The sequence below is a fragment of the Pleurodeles waltl genome, chromosome 9 (assembly GCF_031143425.1).
Source record: "Pleurodeles waltl isolate 20211129_DDA chromosome 9, aPleWal1.hap1.20221129, whole genome shotgun sequence".
NCBI lineage: Eukaryota > Metazoa > Chordata > Amphibia > Caudata > Salamandridae > Pleurodeles > Pleurodeles waltl.
In genome coordinates, this window is record NC_090448.1 from 524,067,469 (window position 1) to 524,087,722 (window position 20,254).

General features: G+C 39.7%; 1 protein-coding gene across 2 annotated transcripts in view; it reads right to left on the bottom strand.

The window, feature by feature from the left end:
- Positions 1-18,367: 18,367 nt before the first annotated feature.
- PPM1A (protein phosphatase, Mg2+/Mn2+ dependent 1A) overlaps positions 18,368-20,254 on the bottom strand; it is a 344,322-nt gene continuing 342,435 nt past the window's right edge. For both annotated transcript variants that reach the window (XM_069207419.1, XM_069207420.1), the window contains one exon: positions 18,368-19,258. In XM_069207419.1, the coding sequence (XP_069063520.1) occupies positions 19,229-19,258 (30 nt within the window). In that variant the 3' untranslated portion in view covers positions 18,368-19,228. The remainder of the gene's footprint in view (positions 19,259-20,254) is intronic.

A 20,254-nucleotide genomic window follows, 5' to 3' on the forward strand; every position in this document is an offset into this window, starting at 1 on the left:
TTAAAGTAACAGTCCGTGGGATATATAAGGTAGGGGAGGGGGAAAGCTTAATAACAAAGCAGAAGAAAGCTATAGATTAGTAGAGACTGGAGGACGTCAGCAACAGAAACATGAAATATAGAAAAAAGGATAGTGCAGGGATAACAAGAATTAAATATTAAATAGAATGAAGAGGATTTGAAAAATAGAAAACTGACACACAGAACAGAAAAATAAGGAAAAATTATTCTAAGAGGGAAGAGGTAAAAGTTAGGGAAATATTATCAACAGGAGGACTTAGAGGGGCCAGCAGAACCATCAGCCACATCACTGGAGGTGTCGGTGGTACTTCCACCTGCCACAGAACTGGTGGTGGTAGCCTCGGGCAGACCCTCCGATGCCACCTTCTTGCCCTTGGGTGTTGACGTAAGAAATAAGATAAAAATAGATCTACGGTACAGATAATCTCCAAGAACATATTTTGACAACGTAAAGGAAATAACATTCTACTTTTCCATATCAGATTACCTGTATTACTGGTATCTAGTTGTCCTATTACTAATTCCCTAAACCTAAGCCCTATTCCAAATTTCCTAAACTACAACTGGAACAACTAATGCATTGCAATGAATGATTTTTGCTGCTTAGCCCCCTCTAATGGGCAAACTCAGTTTCCTTTTTCAATGCATAGCTGCAAACTACACATCAATGGGAGACTGTTTGGGACTGTACAAGCTAAATAAGAAGAAAAATACAGTCAATGCAAACTCACCGATATTACTACTACCACTATCTTAGTGTCAAGACAGAGGAGTCTGCATGATTTCTCAAATAATCAGCCCAAGCGAGCACAGACGAGTACAATTAGGTGGTGGCGAGCACCTGCCTCACTCAAAGAGAACTGCTTAATATTTGTAACGTTAAGAAAACTTAACTTACTGCTGAGTGTGAGCAACGTGCTACTTGGAAAAAAGATATTAGCATAGTGTGACACTACAAAAAAATAATTAGCCCTGCATTCTGGACACCCAGATGGTCTAGCTCCCAGCGGAGGATGCTGGCCCAGCGGTGCAACAATTGCTGTTGGGTGCGTCTCTCTCCAGTTCTCTTTCTCATGCCCCAGCACACCCTCCCCCACAGTAGCCGATGCTCCCACAGACCGTACCCACTACCAGGCCTGCAGCCTGCTGTCAGCATGGAGGGGAGGTGGTGGTGCACAGAAAAACAAGTGCAGCCACCTCTGCCTGAGAAAAAATGGCACGTCGGCCGCAAGGTGTGTGGTTAGCAGCCCCACTGTCCCCATCTCTCCCATGCTCTGCTAGGTGCTGAAAAAAAATAGAAATAGGAAAAGGGAAGGAATAAGAAAGGAAGAAATAAGGAAGTAAAGGGAAAACCTAACAAAAAGTATGAGTCACAGGAAAAAAGACAAAATTGTAAAATATGCAAAAACACATATTAATATAATAAAGGTAAAAGAGGGGTGGATGAGTTGGGAAGGGGAAGCTTGAAAAGATTTAGGGTGGATTAATAAAATAGGCCCTGCACCAGGTGTAGAAGAAGTCAAACAAAATGGCTGTGCGCACGACTGCATGGTGCTGTTTGCTTTGCAGTGCAAAACACGCTATTGACACCAAGCAGCACAAACGGGTGGCCAAGCAAATTCTGCCTGTTCAGGTGAGGCAGAATTCTCGCAGAGCTTTTCAGGCACTCGCAATTCGCAGAGCAGAACTCTGCAAGTACCACCCAGGCCTAACTAGATACACAAATTTCAGAATCCAGATGGAAGGTGCTGGTTGCTCTTTCACTCCTTCAGATAGAGAACGTTTAACTTGCTGATTAACATGTTCATCCCAAAGTCTTGTAGTTTCTGTGAAACTTTCATTTATGTCAAAAAGTGTACCTGCTGCTACTGTGTCAGGACTGTCAAGATCTGGGATGTACATCACAATGCAAAAAAAAGACCTCGTAGGGGGTCCGGGTACCCAAAGGATATCTAGGCACACTGTGTATTGCTCTCTGGACTTCATACAAATGATTGAACTAACTATGCCCTGAACCCAATATTCTAGCTGTTAAGGACTGCTTTAAGCCTCGGTTCTTACTCTCCACAATAAAATTTCCCTCAGGATGACATGATGAGGAATAATGCGCAACTAAACCCAACATCTGCATAGTATCCCTGTAAACCTCAGAGGCAAAAGGAGGGCAGTAGTCTGAATGAAATACAGCTACTGCATATTTCCCACAAAGACTTGCACAACTTTAATAACAGTATAAGCGTCAGCCGATCGTTGTGGCCACACCAAAAGGAATCTGGAGCAAGAATCTGCAGCAAGTACAATGGATTTAAGTGCACCATCCGAATGTACGGGACCGCAATGGTCTACATATACACATTGAATCGGTTTGTTTGAAACTAAGAAGGGTGTGTGCTTAATGATTGTAGCTGGAGTAGCTAAACACAACATAGCTTGTGCCTAGGGTGCAAGAGGTCCACCACTGGTACAGGATTGGATGACTTATCTAGATTGGTGCCACCTGGCAGAACAGGTTGTTTACACAAGCCAGAGATGTGCCAATAAAATGGGTAAAGGTGTGGGGCAACTGGCGTTCTTATCAAGGCTATTGCATTGGGTAGGTAGAACCAGGGTAGGTGGGTAACAATATTTCCTCGAACAGTAACATGTGGCTGAACAAAATGGTAAATGTTTATTATATTCCTACACCAGATATACATATGTCTTTCAGTTATTGTCTCCTATTCCGCTCAACATGTCTACAACTCTATTGGTGCACTTCTGACATATTCACTGTGTATCAGGCATTGTTTAAATAAAAATAATTACAAAAAAAGGGTGCCTGCCGCAGTCGTGCAATAGTGGGCCCTTTAAATTGTTGGCAAATGTTGCAACTCAGGAAATATTGTTTGGTCTGTTTGTACAGAGCCTGCCACCAGTGGTGTTTCTGTAATAGGGAAATTCTGGCCACCACACCAGCGTGGGCAGATGCTACACCCCCATGAGCTGCTATGGTTAGTTCTAGCCTGTAGTCTTCATTAGGTATCACATGATCACCCACCCCCGGAATTGTACCAAAAGGAACGTTTACTGCAGACAAAGTAGAATGTTGCAACCCTTGCTGGATTATCTTCCTCACGCTATAATTAGTAACAACCCCTGAATTTTGGAACTGGGCGTTAACGAGGGTCTGGTCTGCTTGCTTTAAAACCCTGTGAAGAGTTCAGAAAACTTGCAAGACAACCATTTGTGTCCACCGGCCACAATACCCACCCGTTAGGGTCTGGTAGGAATATTTTGCTAAGTACTTTTTAGGCAATAGGGTGACAATGTGCGAAGCATTGACGGCAGCCATATCTTCATCTACCCTGGTAGGAGACCGAGTAATCGCAGCTACTGTTGTAGTCTTGACTGCAAATTTGGCTGCTTCATTAGCCAGTTAATTCCCAACATGTATTCCAACAGGTTGGTGACTCAAAGTACAGGGAGTGCAGAATTATTAGGCAAATGAGTATTTTGACCACATCATCCTCTTTATGCATGTTGTCTTACTCCAAGCTGTATAGGCTCGAAAGCCTACTACCAATTAAGCATATTAGGTGATGTGCATCTCTGTAATGAGAAGGGGTGTGGTCTAATGACATCAACACCCTATATCAGGTGTGCATAATTATTAGGCAACTTCCTTTCCTTTGGCAAAATGGGTCAAAAGAAGGACTTGACAGGCTCAGAAAAGTCAAAAATAGTGAGATCTTGCAGAGGGATGCAGCACTCTTAAAATTGCAAAGCTTCTGAAGCGTGATCATCGAACAATCAAGCGTTTCATTCAAAATAGTCAACAGGGTCGCAAGAAGCGTGTGGAAAAACCAAGGCGCAAAATAACTGCCCATGAACTGAGAAAAGTCAAGCGTGCAGCTGCCACGATGCCACTTGCCACCAGTTTGGCCATATTTCAGAGCTGCAACATCACTGGAGTGCCCAAAAGCACAAGGTGTGCAATACTCAGAGACATGGCCAAGGTAAGAAAGGCTGAAAGACGACCACCACTGAACAAGACACACAAGCTGAAACGTCAAGACTGGGCCAAGAAATATCTCAAGACTGATTTTCCAAGGTTTTATGGACTGATGAAATGAGAGTGAGTCTTGATGGGCCAGATGGATGGGCCCGTGGCTGGATTGGTAAAGGGCAGAGAGCTCCAGTCCGACTCAGACGCCAGCAAGGTGGAGGTGGAGTACTGGTTTGGGCTGGTATCATCAAAGATGAGCTTGTGGGGCCTTTTCGGGTTGTGGATGGAGTCAAGCTCAACTCCCAGTCCTACTGCCAGTTCCTGGAAGACACCTTCTTCAAGCAGTGGTACAGGAAGAAGTCTGCATCCTTCAAGAAAAACATGATTTTCATGCAGGACAATGCTCCATCACACGCATCCAAGTACTCCACAGCGTGGCTGGCAAGAAAGGGTATAAAAGAAGGAAATCTAATGACATGGCCTCCTTGTTCACCTGATCTGAACCCCATTGAGAACCTGTGGTCCATCATCAAATGTGAGATTTACAAGGAGGGAAAACAGTACACCTCTCTGAACAGTGTCTGGGAGGCTGTGGTTGCTGCTGCACGCAATGTTGATGGTGAACAGATCAAAACACTGACAGAATCCATGGATGGCAGGCTTTTGAGTGTCCTTGCAAAGAAAGGTGGCTATATTGGTCACTGATTTGTTTTTGTTTTGTTTTTGAATGTCAGAAATGTATATTTGTGAATGTTGAGATGTTATATTGGTTTCACTGGTAATAATAAGTAATTGAAATGGGTATATATTTGTTTTTTGTTAAGTTGCCTAATAATTATGCACAGTAATAGTCACCTGCACACACAGATATCCCCCTAACATAGCTAAAACTAAAAACAAACTAAAAACTACTTCCAAAAATATTCAGCTTTGATATTAATGAGTTTTTTGGGTTCATTGAGAACATGGTTGTTGTTCAATAATAAAATTTATCCTCAAAAATACAACTTGCCTAATAATTCTGCACTCCCTGTATGAATTACCTGAATCTGTGGCAAACTTTTAGTTTTGCCACTTATCTTCAAAGACATTTATGCTTGAAACTGTTCCCTTTTGAATCTCTGAATCCATTCAGGCATCAGTAATATTAGTTTTCATCTTAAGACTGGACACAATAATACAAATCACACACTATAAGGGTGGAGAATTCTGGATTCATATTTTCTAGCGCCAGGATCAAGACTTTCAATTCTGCCAGTTGTGCATTAGTCCCCTAGGGACTGCGTAAGATTCTTTTGAGGATGGAATTTTACATATTTAATTACACCATGTAATGTGGCGCAAGCTGCAGAATATTGAAGTTTAGTGCCTATAGCAGGCTGTGCTGAACCATCAGTATATATGATATGTTTATACTGATCAAGATGCAATAGGTCAGTGGGCATGATGTATTCTTGTTCATACAGGAGAAATTCTTGAGTTTGTAGTGTTGGGTCAAAGACATAGTCTACATCAGTAGCCGTCAGGTAAGTGGCCTATTGTATCTCTCTAGGATGTAAGGCTTTCGCGTTAGGAACGCTGGCCTTCATAACGGCCTCTAAGGCTGAGACCGGAAAAACAACAATCATTTGTTTCTCTTGAGCCAAAGGTCTTTCCATTATGAAAGCCATCTGTACTGCAGTCAGTATTTTTTCATTAGGTGCAAAATGTACCTCAGTATTAGAACATAAACATGATTTATTTGCAATGTATACGGTTACCCTTATTAAATTTGACAAACGCAAAGTCACTGGCACTTGCTAATATATGAATGGAAAAATTGTTTTTGTTTACATCTGTGTAGGTGTTTAGATGCAATCATGTCATTCAGTAGAGCTCTTCTGAGAATCTGTGTATATTCTTATATCTAATTTGTACTGGAAAAGTCTGGATAAATTAAACCACACAGGGGTTTTATGCGTTGTGCATAATCTGGTATCTATGTTCTGCCAAAATGAAAGAATCCTAACAAGGATTGCTATTTTTTATGCTGTTTGTAGAAAAGCAAATTTCTCTAGGAAATGTGGAGCCAGGGTCTTTCCTTCATTTAATAACTCATATCCTAAATATAGGCCACTGAGAAAAGCAATTTTCGTTTTCTTGGAATTCAATTTGTAGTCTCGCTTAGCAAATCTCAAAACAAAGTGATCTACTCTGTCTAGATGTGCGTTTGAGTAATCATCCATGAGATATATATCATAAACGTACTCGGGCAGCAAACAGTCTAGGACTGTTCTTATACCCCTGAGGGAGAGGACAAAAATGGCACCGTAAACCAAGCACAGATAAGGCAGTCAAATCTCTGCTCACAGGTGCTATATTTTGCCAGAAAAAAACAACTCGAAATATCCAGGGTTGTATTATATTTTTTATGGACAATATTGTTCATTAAAGCTGTACTGTGTGTTCTGAATTGCAAATGTGCATGTGTGACTGTTTAAGTGTCTATAGTCTAAGATTATGCAGTAGGAGTATTCTGGCTTAGCTACCAGGAAAGAAAGGTTATTCATAGGAGATACATAGGATTCAATTACTCCCTGGTACTCTGAGAGAAAAAACCTCACTGGAGCTTTTGCTTCATATTTGAGTATTGTGGTTGCACTTGTGGGCCAGACTTTATAGGTATAACAAAAGGCAAATCTTTATCCCAGCCTACATGGCTGCAGTATAGTGCCAGGACTTGTGCAATAGCCCATTCTGTGGCATACGCTTACTTAACTTTTTTCAGGAACAAGGACAGAAAAGAAGTTATTATTACATCTTCTCCTTGTGGAAGTGTTCTAACAATATTTGGTGGCCAATCTCCTTCAGCCAAGAGTAAGTCATAGATAAGTGCTTCATTTTCCCAGAATATTACATTAATTGTACATGGTATGCCTCCTTCAATTTGAAGATTTGGTTTGTATAATCTGTCTGGAGGGGTAACCCACTAATCTAGGGTTTCGACTTCTATGAAGCTGTTAGCTGCGATCACATCTAGAAACTCTTGAAGATTCTGGTGAACTATAGTGACCTCTGCTACGCTGTCTAGCAGAGTCACTGCCCACATCCTGTCCTAAAGATCATTCTTAATGGGTGGCATATTTAGATGAAATTCCCGCAACCCTCCTTTTTTATGTCAGAGGAGACTTGAGTTCTTCGGTGTGGCATACTCTTCTTGTCTGCGCTCTGGCAAACTCGCTCGATCAGACTGTTTGTCAGATGAGTCTTGAAAGGAATGAGAAGGGCATGTATCAGTATACTGATACCTATCAGACTTCTTTTTGTTTTGTATCACTGTTACATAAAGTATAACTTTTTAAAGGTCTCTGGTTGCAGAGATTCCCATGTGATTTTATTTGATCTTTGTTTTTGTTTGCCCCAGTGTTTTTTTAAAGACTTGGGTGCTTGTTTGATATTGTCCTTCTCAGAACCACCTTGAAGCTATAGCTTATTTCATATGGTCCCCAAATTATTGTGACTGATAGATGTATAGGTGTCAGCAACAATTTTTGGTGATTTGCACTCCTGGTCTGCAACCGCGACCTACGCAGACGCTGGCAGATTTCCAGTCCTATTTAATTTTTTATATTGTTTAGAATAATTGAGGATACTGGGTCAAAGTTGCCTTTTAACTTCATCCCCAAATCCAGGGCAGGGGCAGCCCTGTGATCGTTTTGAATCTATTTTAGCACTACAGGTAAAACAGCTAGTGAATATATGCCATATATTGCAGCAATGACTGTATCCCAAGTTGCACTAGCTTCTATGGGGGAACCATCCCAACCATCTCACTATATGGCAAGCACATAGTGAGAATTCTATGTTTATCCTGGGGTCCCATATGGGAAAACACTGCTCCAACATGGTTTGTTTGTTGTGCGATTCAGAACGGAATTTTCCCCAGTCTCGAGGGTATTTTAACCATAATAACACAGTTACAGGACTAATTGCAGGCACAGATAAATGTAGCTGCACAGTTTGAACAGCTCTCGCTGGGGCAGTTGTTGAACACAATCTGCGTTAGAGGTCTGTATAATCTCACTAGAACAATGTATAGTTGGCGTGAATCAGCCGCATTTAGTTGTTGATATTAGAATATGTTGAGTAGCCAGCTAGAACTGGCCGTGTGACACAGTCATTGAAGAGGGGACCCAGTCTACTATACTGAAAACATGCAATAGGGTGCCTTGGAACACATTTTGGTATTCCTGGAATGTTAATGGTATTTCTAAATCATTGTAAGTTGTGTACTGGCCTGGGAAGCCAGCTTAAGTGCATGTATGGAATGTGTATTAGCATTGAATGCAGGAAAAGTGGCCCATGAGTGAAATTCTTCAGTTTTAGAAGGATGGTGAGCCTTCTACCACAACGGTAACCCTCCACCCCCATTATATAGACCATGTAAAGTTAAATGTGCTACAAGAGCAGGTCTGCAATTAGCAGGAATATTTATTACATTTGTCATTTCAACAAATGGAATTCAGAGCAGAGGGGGAATACACTGTAAAGGAGTATCATTTTAAATGTTCAAGCTTGAACAACCTACAGACAAATATAGGTGTTTCCTATACTGCTTATGAGGGTCTAATCCTAACACCACAGACATCTCAGTTTTAAGGTGAATAGAGGACCTTGGACAAATGCTAAGTACTTAAGGGATCCGTTAAATAAGCATGTGACCTATACAAATTGGTGGCACTACATTATACGGCTCCTACCAAAAGGTAAGACTGTATCAGGGTGGTGGAAATTCAGGACAAGAGGACTGAGTCCATCTACACCATCACTAACTGCTGACCCAATTCCTAGGTGGCTCACAGTGCCTCTCCTGAACAACCGACCTTACCAGGGTAACAGAATTACAGCAACCTCAAACATGACACTGACTCCCAAGGAAGTTGTGGAAACAGATCTTACCCCTTTTGTTGTTTTACACATGCATGGCGAGGGTAAACACAAGAAAGACACAAATAAAGGTTTTCAAACATTTATTGAAACAATCGTATTCTTGATTAGAGAAAGATCTGCAATAACTAGGCAAATGAAACGAAGCATTGTAATTAGCATTACTAACATTGTGAAAAGAAGAAACAATCCCACCATGGTGATCCTAAATCTGAATCTTCTTACCTAGCGTTATCTACAATCCGAGAGCATAGCTGTGTACCCGATGTCTACGCCCAATGTAATAGGATGGCCTGAGGCCCCCACACACACCTGGAAAGTTCAGCCAGAGTGCCGGTCTAGGGTGGAGTTGGTAATCCTTCTCTGCCATCTGGAAATCAGCAGTTGGGCTCTCAGTTGAAGTAAGACAGGCTACATTTAAAAGACACATTTCTGTTTTATCTTTAGAGTGTAGATCAAAATCTTTGACTAACAATAATGTCTTCACATACCAGAGGATCGATCATATTTGATTCCACTGTGTCATCAGCATAGGCATCCACTTTGTGCGGTGTACAGTCAAATGACACCTGGCATGCCCGGGCAATCTTTCAATTTTACCAGTAACAGGTAATTCACACACAGAAAAACATTGGGAGGAAGGATGCACCTCTGGTGCTCTGACCCACCTGAAATGGCTCAGACAGTACACCATTCGGTCTAATTCTTGCAGAAAATCTGTGATAAAGCGCCACAGTCATTCTAATAAACTAGTGCCCTGTTTTGCTTCACTACGGACCGAGATGAAATTCACACACACTGAAAGGAATCTCTGGTATGCAACTTTTAATAATACATTTATTAAATCACTCTGCAAGGCTGGTAAAGAAAGGTCAGTACAACTGAAAAAGCACATTTCAAAATGTGCACAGTTATGAAATGAAAACATGTACAAAGAATTCTCTACTTCAATCTATAAAAAGCATATATATATATATATATATATATATATATATATATATATATATATATATATATATATATATATATATATATATATATATATATAACACACTTTGGATCGGCGTTTCTTTTCCAGCACCAAACCATCAAAGGTGCATGTCTCGATACGCGCGCCAACGCGTATTTTGTCAACACTTTTCTCCCGCACTTAGGAAGAAAGACAGCATGAAGGAGGAGCATCGGGTCTCAAACACAAATCCAGAACGGTTCCAGCACCTAGTGGAGATCTGATTGATCAATTTGCGGATATAATGACTAAAGGATTGAAAATTTTGAGACACAAATTTACAACTCTGACCTCTAAGAACAGAAGTGATTATTTTAAGACCTTGAATAAATTAGTGAATAATTCACAAATTGTAGTTAGGGGTTCAGACAAAGGAGAAAATATTGTTATATGGTCTATGGAACAATACATCCTGTAGACGATTAAAATTATGAGCTGAGTTCGTGGAGTGCTGTCTTTCTTCCTAAGTGCGGGAGAAAAGATATATATATATATATATATGCACACATACATATTCATGCACAATACAAAGCAGATAATTAGAATGAAAAATTAATCACCATGGGGCACAGATGAATCCGCCGCAACTTTCTCCTGCCAGAAACAGGTCATTGACCCCAAGAACGACTGTGAAGAGAAAGAAATCTACCCTCATGGGAAAGATGACAGGCATCAGCGTCCCGATCCTGTCAGAGGTCTGAATCACTTCACCATCAAACCGGTTTCGGTCTCTTATGTACCTTAAACAAGCCAGAGAGGAGATTTCTAGAAAACCCCTTCCGCTCCGTAAGTAGTTGTTAAAAAATGCTGGCTATTTCAGGTCAGTTTTGAAAGGAACACGTTGGAACTGGGCAGGATCCCAAGGTGCTCTTCCAAAAGCAAACTGTTACCTGCCGTACCATAAACATCATCCTAGCACATCCTTATATGTCTGGCTCGCCCATGTTATGCCTTAGCCCTTGGTAGGAAAGAACACGCAGAGTGAAAACATGAGCATAACCATGTGCGTGGAAAAATACTTGCAGCTTCTGCACTTCTAACATGTGCACCTCTAACATGGCAGAGGCTAATGCTAAGTTAGACATAAAATAAAGTCAATAGGCAAAATGAAGCTGGTGGCCACCAATGTGATGGGGTGCTGCTAGGCTAAGTGCAATGTGGAGTCAGTGGTCAAGACACAAATATCGTTAGACTACACCCTTTGACCAATGACTCACATACCCTATAGGCCTAAAATTAACTTTTTTTTTTTTTTTTTTTTTAAGACATTACAAGTAAATTAGGTATGCATTGTACAGAGGAACATAACGAAATGAAAAGAGCAATCACTATAAAGCAATAGAAGTGTGATTAATATTTGTAACCATTACACACAGTAACTTATTGATCAATCTGGTATTATACATAGCTAAACCAGGCACACCTACAAGAGAAAGACTTAAGCTTATATATTCTGATTGGGATAATAATTGAGTGTCTAAATCGCAGTCTTCACTTAATTGAATAGTGTCTCTAGGATAATAAGTGTGTATAGAGTTCTATGGAAACATCATGAGTCCTGACCGTATAAAGGTACACGTCCACCTGTAATGTCTGCTGGAATGTAGGTAAAAGTGAGGTTCCTACAGGAAACCAACCAACCTACTGGCAATTTGACATGTTTAATTTGACTGGCATCAGTCACTAGATGATGACAAGTCATGTGGTTGGACATATTTTTGCAATCAAACTGGTTGATAGAACTCAATGGTACTCTTCATTGTTCCCATGCAAGAGTTTGATCTGTTGAGCATAACTTGCGCCAAATGGATCGATATGTTGGGCCTTCCGATGCAGCAGGGGTGTTGCGTGACGTGATCGATCAATCAGGTAGAAGCTGGGGGTGTTGGGCCCCTCCCAACCCCACAGGCACATACCCAAAAGGAGACCACAGAGCACACCCACGGCAGAGACAAGCTGTAATATGATCTGTAATAGAAACAAGTAAGATCATTCTCGCAAATAACATTTGTCAGCTGGGACGTGCTCCCATTTTTCCTTTCCTGGTTTCATAATCAGCAGGACATTATTGGGGCCCTTGGCTATAATTTCTGCAGGTTCTGGGGGGCCATTTGGGGATTCCACCCACACTTTAGCACAAGGGTTTTTGTCAGCTGAACCAAAACCTCTATCCCCACGTACTGTAAGAAGGGATGGGGCAGTCCCATTCCTCACCAATCGTCCATACAATGGAATTATGACAAGTTGGGCAATTCTGTCTCCGATTTGTATAAATAAATCAGTTCTCCTCTATTCAAAAGAATAGCTTTAATCTCTCCTTGGTAATCCGCATCAATGACTCCCCCAAAAACCTGAATACCTTTGAGGGCCAACCCAGATCTAGAAGCAATAAATCCAAAATGCTCCGGGGGAATTTGTATTACAACACTATCTCATACAGTGCCATGTCTCGTGGGCACAGTCTGTAAACCTGTAAAGCATATACATCAAGACCTGCAGATTCAGATGTGGCTCTGTAAGGAGCCAAAACTCCAGGTTTTATTTCCCAGTACCTGATAGTATGGGTGGCAACATGTGGTTGTATCTGCAAAGCTGGGGTTAGCATTCGTATCAGGGGTGTTTCAGCATTTGTTAGTAGTCTGTTATTCAAAATATGGGGGGCTTCATTTAATTGCTCTCTCCAGTTTTTCAGAGTCCCATCAGATAATTTGATAGTCCAGGACCCCAGGGGTACCCTTGTTCTTCACTGCTTTTGGCATCTGCTCCAATTTACATATTGTCCCTGGACAGTTACATGAAACTCAATGTCTCCTTCCTGCACTGGCCACAAGTCTAAAGCCTGTTGAATTGCTTATTTTGCCAAATCAAAGGGACACTGCTGCTCTTCACCCCATTCAAACTCATTTTTTTTTCTTGTCACTTTGCACCAAAGGGTTAAGATTTGACTCAATTAAGGGACATGCTGTCTCCAAAAACCCAACAGTAGCAAGATTCGCTGTCTCTCTTGCTTAGTGCTGGGGTGGCATCAACTCCAAAATCTTTTGTTTCTCCTGTAACACCACCTCTCTATATCCTTGATTCCACTGAATCCCTAGAAACTTCACATTTTGAGAGGGTCCCTGTATCTTATATGAATTAATCATCCACATTTTATTCTGCAAAAGTTCCATAACCCGCTGTGTGTATATATATTAAATATCCTCAACTTCTCGTTGGATGTAATCTTCTAAAGAATGCATTTCAACTGCCAAATTCTGTAGGTTACTCTGTATTATTTTTCTAAATACTGGCTGAGCACTATGTTCTGCTCATTTGACTCACACTGGCCCCCACCTTTTTAACCTCTTCATCACTGAAATGTGAAATATCAGATTTCCCTGCGACGGCTTGGTAGATATCAGCCTTATCTTGTAATAACTTATTCTGACAAGACAGCATATTTACAGTATTTTTTGTATCAACAAGTTGTTTCTCTAATTGCTGAATTTCATATTCTAACTGTTTGCACCTCTCATGCATTTTCCTGTAAGCAGAGAGGAGTATCCAACCCCTCCTGCCAAGAATGAAACGGTCATCATTCCGTTCAACATTCAATAGCTCTGTTTTACCTAGGCACCCGTTTCAAAATTTAGAAAGTCCTGATAAACAAAAAAATGCATTTGCCAAGACATTATAAGGCTTTTCACATGCATTTTCAGAAATGGTTTGCGTGCTGCCTTTGACTTTTTGCCAAACATATTTTCACTTTTAAATCGTACACTTTCAACCTCTAACCTCCTTTTAGACGGCAAACTACGCCTAAGTGTTTTGATTCATTCACTACAGACCGAGATAAAATACACACAGACTGAAAAGAATCTCTGGTATGCAACTGTTAGTCTAGGAAATACATTTATTAAATCACTCTGCAAGGCTCGTAAAGAAAGGTCAGTACAACTTAAAGTGCACATTTAAAAATGTGCACAGTAAAGAAATGAAAACATGTACAAATAATTCTCTACTTCAACCCATAAACAGCAAATCTATATATACACGTATATATTCATGTATAATGCAAAGCAGATAATTTGAATTAAAAATTCATCACCATGGGGCACAGTTGAATCCGCCTCATCTTTCTCCTGCCAGCAACAGGTTGTTGTCCCCAAGATTGACCGTGAAGAGAAAGATCTACTCTCACGGGAAATATGATAGGCATCAGAGTCCCGATCTTGCCAGAGGTCTGAATCACTTTACCGTCAATCCGGTTTCGGTCGCTTATATACCTTAAACAAGCCAGACAGGAGATTTCTAGTGAACCCCTCCCGCTCCGTAAGTTGTTGTTAAAAAAAACTGGTTACTTCAGGTCAGTTTTGAAAGGAACAAGTTGGAACTGGCCAGGATCCCCAATGTGCTCTTCCAAAACTAAACCATTCCCTGCCGTACCATGAACATGATATTAGCACATTCTTATCTCTCTAACTTCCCCATGTTATGCCTTAGCCCTTGGTGAGAAAGAACATAAAGAGTGAAAACATGAGCATAACCACGTGCGCAGAAAAATACTTGCAGCTTCTGCACTTCTAACATCTGCACCTCTAATGTGGCAGTGGATAACGCTAAGTTAGACATAAAATAAAGTCAATAGGCAAAATGAAGCTGGTGGTCACCAATGTGACGGTGTGCTGTTGGGCTAAGTGCAACATGGAGTCAGTGGTCAAAACACAAATATCATTAAATGCCCAAAGCCAAATCCTTGTTGCATTAAGCAAAGGAAAGTTCAAGAGACCTTATGAAAGGCCTTCCCCATGTCACGCCCAGTACCACAGCAGTAACCAAGCAAAGAATTTAATTTTCTCAACAACCTGGCAAAACGTCAGACGCTTCATTGAGAAAGTCACTCATGAAGCCAGTGTCTGATGGATTGATTAGTTAGGAAAGCCCACACTCAAATTGTCTACTAGTACTTTAGCATAGAAATTGCAACCTAAATTAATAGAAGTGATGGGTCTGTTATTCTGGAATTACATGGAGTCTTTTTTTCCTTTATGGATCACAACTATGGTTGCCTCCACAGGGGTACCTAAAACATTGGTTGACTATTTAAGTCACAGTAGATTTAAGTGGGTAATTATTTCAATGAAGCACAGTTCATAAATGGTGGGAGTTGGGCGGAATAATCTCGGCCAGGTGATTGTGAATGGCATTTATGATCTCCTGTTTCTCAAGAGTTTTGTTTAGTTGGTTACATCGTCCACAAGTTTTGTTTAGTTGGTTCCATCGTCCACAAGTTTTGTTTGGTTGGTTCCATTGTCCACAGATAATTCAAACAAGATAATACTGTCCAAAAATTTCTTACATGCAGTAGCACAGATACTTTAAGGACACAGTTTTGAATAGTAGCCCAGAAAGGCGTCAGCTATTGCCTTTTTTTTGTTTGGACTGTACCACTGTGGTCTATTTTGAGCTAATTATTCTTAAAATTTATGTAATTAGCAAGGTCTTTCCCTGCACAATTTAAAAAGCATTGTTTTCTTGCTTTCCTAATGATATAACAAATGCCCAGTCTCTTGCTTTAAACTCAATAATACATATTTTGTGTCATAACATTGATGCTGTCTTATTTGAGGAAAGAGGACATACATAATTGTAGCATACTATGAATTACTAGTTGAATTAAAAACAAAGTACATACAACATCCTATCATATGCTCAGAAGTTTACCAAAGAGGTCTAGTATCTCCTAGATAAACCATGTTCTTGGAGACTTTGCTCCAGGTAACTTATCTGTTCTCTCAATTTCATTCTAATCTTCTCTGTTAAAGATCATTCACTAAGGTCTTCTATCCAGTCCTGCACTGTAGGTGGAAGAAGGTTCTTACCTTTTGTAACGCGCTTTCTGGTAGAGAAAGATATCTCGCCTTTTGAATACTTCCCAGGCATCAGACTGGATCCAGAAGCTTTTAAACAGTACCTCTGCCTGCCGGTAGGTGGCACAGTGCAACTCCGCACTGATGCATTTTCACTCCAAAAATGAAGTGCAGGGCCTATATAAGCAGTACTCCTGTGCACTGACAGTGGCTTTCAAAGCTGTCCGCACCCCAGATGCAGAGCCCAACAACAAATTGGCTGTCACAGGCGGAATACTCCTAGACTTGGGATCTTATTAATGGATAGAGCCCAATTTACAGAATTAGGAAGATGCTGGGGAAATGGAGTTAGTCGGTACCAGAAAGAGTGTTACCAAAGATAAGTAACTTGTTCTTCCGGTAAAGACTTCTAACGGCAGGTTCCTCCCCTTTTGACTAGATAGCAGAGCAGTATGTATTAGGAGGTGAGACTGTGAACTAGCTCTAAACAAGAAGTCTTGTAGTATTGAGCAGGTGAAATGCTGCTCACATTAAACCTAGCTGTATAGACATTAGTGCTCGTGAACGTTCAGAGTGACACCCACATAGCTGCCTGGCATATGTCCAGAACAGAAACTCCACCTGCCAATGCAGCTGTAGTAGCCTTGACCTCTGGTGAAATGAGTTTTATTTATATATATACACACAGAAATACACACAAACACAGACCTCTATCAAGTAAAATGTCACAAAGAAGTATGAAATTCACATTATTTCCATTTTTATTTTTTCACATAAAATTTAATTTCAGGAAGGAAAAAACAACACAATGTAAGCTTCCTTTTGAAGCATGTCAAACCAATGCAAACTAGCACATTTTGGTGCATTAGCCCTGAGGTGTTAATGCGCGCTGTGTAAAAAAAAAAAAAAAAAAAAAAAAAAAAAAAAAAAAGGTTGACGATGCAGGAAAACAAACGCACATCAACGGTACGAAATTGTGTTTCTTGAATTAATTAGCACAATCGTGAAGAGTACACCTAACTCACTGTTAATGTTTAGAGAAATTCATGCCTGTGGACGCAGATCTCACAAGGAATGATAGTTTTATGCACATGCCTTACATCCAGTAGATGATATAAGGCTGAACATATGGCATGAAAAGAAAAAAATGCTAACTGCAATCCCTTGCTCCCATTATACATATAGAAAACACAAAAATGGTCATATAAAAAAAAATCCCGCTTCTCCCAATCCCTGTGGATGATAGCATCTAACAATAGCAATCCCTATTTTGGCTTTCATTCATATTTTCTACATCATTTGTGAGATTTAGCTATCAACACATGACCATTAATAGTTAATGTTTTAAATCAGCCAGATGTCAAATTCAGTCTTTACATACAAAGATATAACACATTCTGTATTCAATCAGTCCAGAAATGTCAGAATTTTGAAGTGGCACTGCATGTACTGTGTTACACAGTACAAAGCTTTGTATAGTTAATAATTCAAGATGCCTATTAATAAATGCAGTCATATTTAGCACTTTACAATATAAAACAAATTTCAGTTATATATCCATAATACGGGTAACAGTTTTTAAACGCAAACTTGCTCAAGGTTACAAAAAGGATTTTGCTTTTTTAATTCATTAGGCTTGTACATGGTACGAATCGTGTTCAATGAAATTATGTACCAATGCTACATTCACGAGGAAAGAAATTATTGGAGCCACAAGTTACCTTCTCAGAGGTCTGGGAGACTCCACTAGATTTAAGACAACGTACAAATCAGTAAAATACAAACTTGGAAAATACCAAATTGTAAGTATTGCACAACATGTTCCTCTATTTTTTCAGTTAAAGAGAGTCTGTAATGCAGTATGATTAAATCTATGTAATGCTTACTGGGTGGTATAAAGGTGTGTTTCATGTATATCTTCCAAACTATATATTTTGCAAGACATACCATGCCATTTAAATACAAAAATGTGTTTGTCTTCAGGTTAATGACAACTGTATTTATCACTAATAAAAGTTTCATGTATCCAAACACACAAGGTATCCAAACATGTAGCTTTGTAAACAATTACCCAATGAGAAAAACAGGTTTATCAGTTGTATGTGGAACTGAGCAATTTTAGACAGAAAGAAGTAGTGGTGATACGTATAACCCATACATTTTTTTTAAATTGCAACAGTACTTCAATTTCACCACTTGCAGTGAAATGTTATCAGCATGCTATGCATACATTACCGAATATGAATCAATGGTTTCTCATTTGGACTCAGTGGATCAAACAAAACATATTGTTAGATGGTCAGGCTTCAACAATTTCCTTAATAAAATAGGTATATTCAAACTGATGCAGTTCTGAATGAACAACAAGCATCCCGAAGAATACCAATGTAACCACCAGTTAAAATAACTCATTAATTTAAAGTAAAATGCTACAAAATTGAAAATGGGTATATGCCTTAGGCAAGCAATCGGCCTTCATTCCATTTTAAAAATGGTCTTCCAATCTGTAATAAAAAATATCACATCTCATCTAAAAGGGCACAATTTAAAAAGGCAGAAAAAAGATGAATTACACACATATGATTATATGTTTTATTTGTTAAATCAAGCTTTATTGATAAAATGGAATTCAGAATATTTTATGAGTAGCAGCAACAGTCCCAGGCAATCAGAATAGTAAAAAAATATGCTGGCAGTTCCTACATCACGTAGAAAGCTGCTTTCTTTCTTTTACACAGCTGATCATTTCCGGGTTTTAGTGGTTGCAAAGGAGGCATAAGAATGAAGCCATTCAAACACCTAGGCTGGACTCTTCAGCAATAAACATCATTGCGTCTGCAGCCAAGCTGGAAACCATCTTTACAGATTTGAAATAAAATAATCTGTATCCTACACAGTAACTTATTTTTACATCAACGCAAATTCGCTACTGGGATAAACTGATTAGCTCAGCTTTTTAAACAATTTCTGAACACAACTCTTGCCAGTATCCAATGGTTGGGTTGCTGCCTTTCCCCCAAATCCATAACCACCACAGGAATTTAAAGGGTTATATAAATGTGTTTCATCACACAACAAGCCAGACAGTTCTCTTAACTTTGATAGTGATTTAAAGCAGTTCATAATTAAATATGAGCATTTTGTACAAAGACAATTGCACTTTACAAAAACAAAATCATACAACAAAAATGCTGGAGTCTGATTTACAACATGAATTATTGTTTAAAATCACGTTTACAGGAGTCTCAATTTTACCCAAACAAAATAAATGTTCTGGGGCCAGGTGTAGCACTGCTTGAAATTCTGGTGTTGTCATTCTCTCCCACATCATATTCCCTTATTGACTGAATAGTTGAGGATGGACGCTAAGAAGGGTCACTGAGGAAGGGTCTTGCGTTCATTTATCGAATAAACGCTAACTCCATGGAAGGATGGGTTTTTACCACATATCATCCGTCGATGCAGAATCCTTTAAAGACAAAGGAAGAGATTTAAGAATAAATTAAGATTGGAAACGTCTCTTTAAAATGAATCAAAATAAAAAAAATCAGGCTTCTGCAGATATTTGCAAAGATCTTTTTGTATTTCATGTGTAGCACTAGAGTATGGTTTGTTTTGCAGCAATTTATCAGGTTGTAATAGAAGCGGGCAAAGCTTCAGTTGCACCCCTTGTCTGGCTGGCACCAAAATTAATATACATTACATGAGTAGAACCTGAGCACAACTTCAGACTTCAAATAAATGAACATTCTATAAAGACAATCATGGCTTGGATTAAACAAGCATTATGGACAAGTCATGTAGTGCATCTGATTGGAAAAGTTAAAAATACATTGGAAATCTCTTCCTAACATAAACTCTTCACACCTGTTGAGAGCAACTATTTGTGAGAACAATGGTGCTGTGTACTATCAATGTGCCCCACTACTGGTTTGACAGTACAACCTAAAGCACAGAGGATGTCCATCTCCAAGCTCCCCAAACTGAAACAATGTAAAGTGAGATAGATAAAGTAGCAAGTTACAAATAAATCAAAACCCTGGTAGCCTGAACACTTTCAATTTATTCCAACTAGTTTATCCTCCTAGCACTGTCCCTCCTTTGAGGATTAAGTGCAACCTAGTAACACACAAATTGTACATTGGGGGAGACAGGTCAGGAGTAATAAATCCACATAGGATGAAGTGGCCTTGCCAGACACTATGTGCCAATATGCATATTCCACATTATGCTGCTACTCCTGCTGAGGTCCACTCTCTTCAGTTCCCCAAGGCTAACATTGCCAGCAACATACTTTCAACTAACAGTGTATCACATTCAAGTCCAGTATCCTGCTTTTGCACACAATCTATAAAGCATGTCACTGACTTCCCACTGTAGAAATTCAACTAAGCGAAAGATGATTTATGTAATAAAATGTATCAAAACCAATCAAAACTGTATGTAACTTTCACTGATATAATTG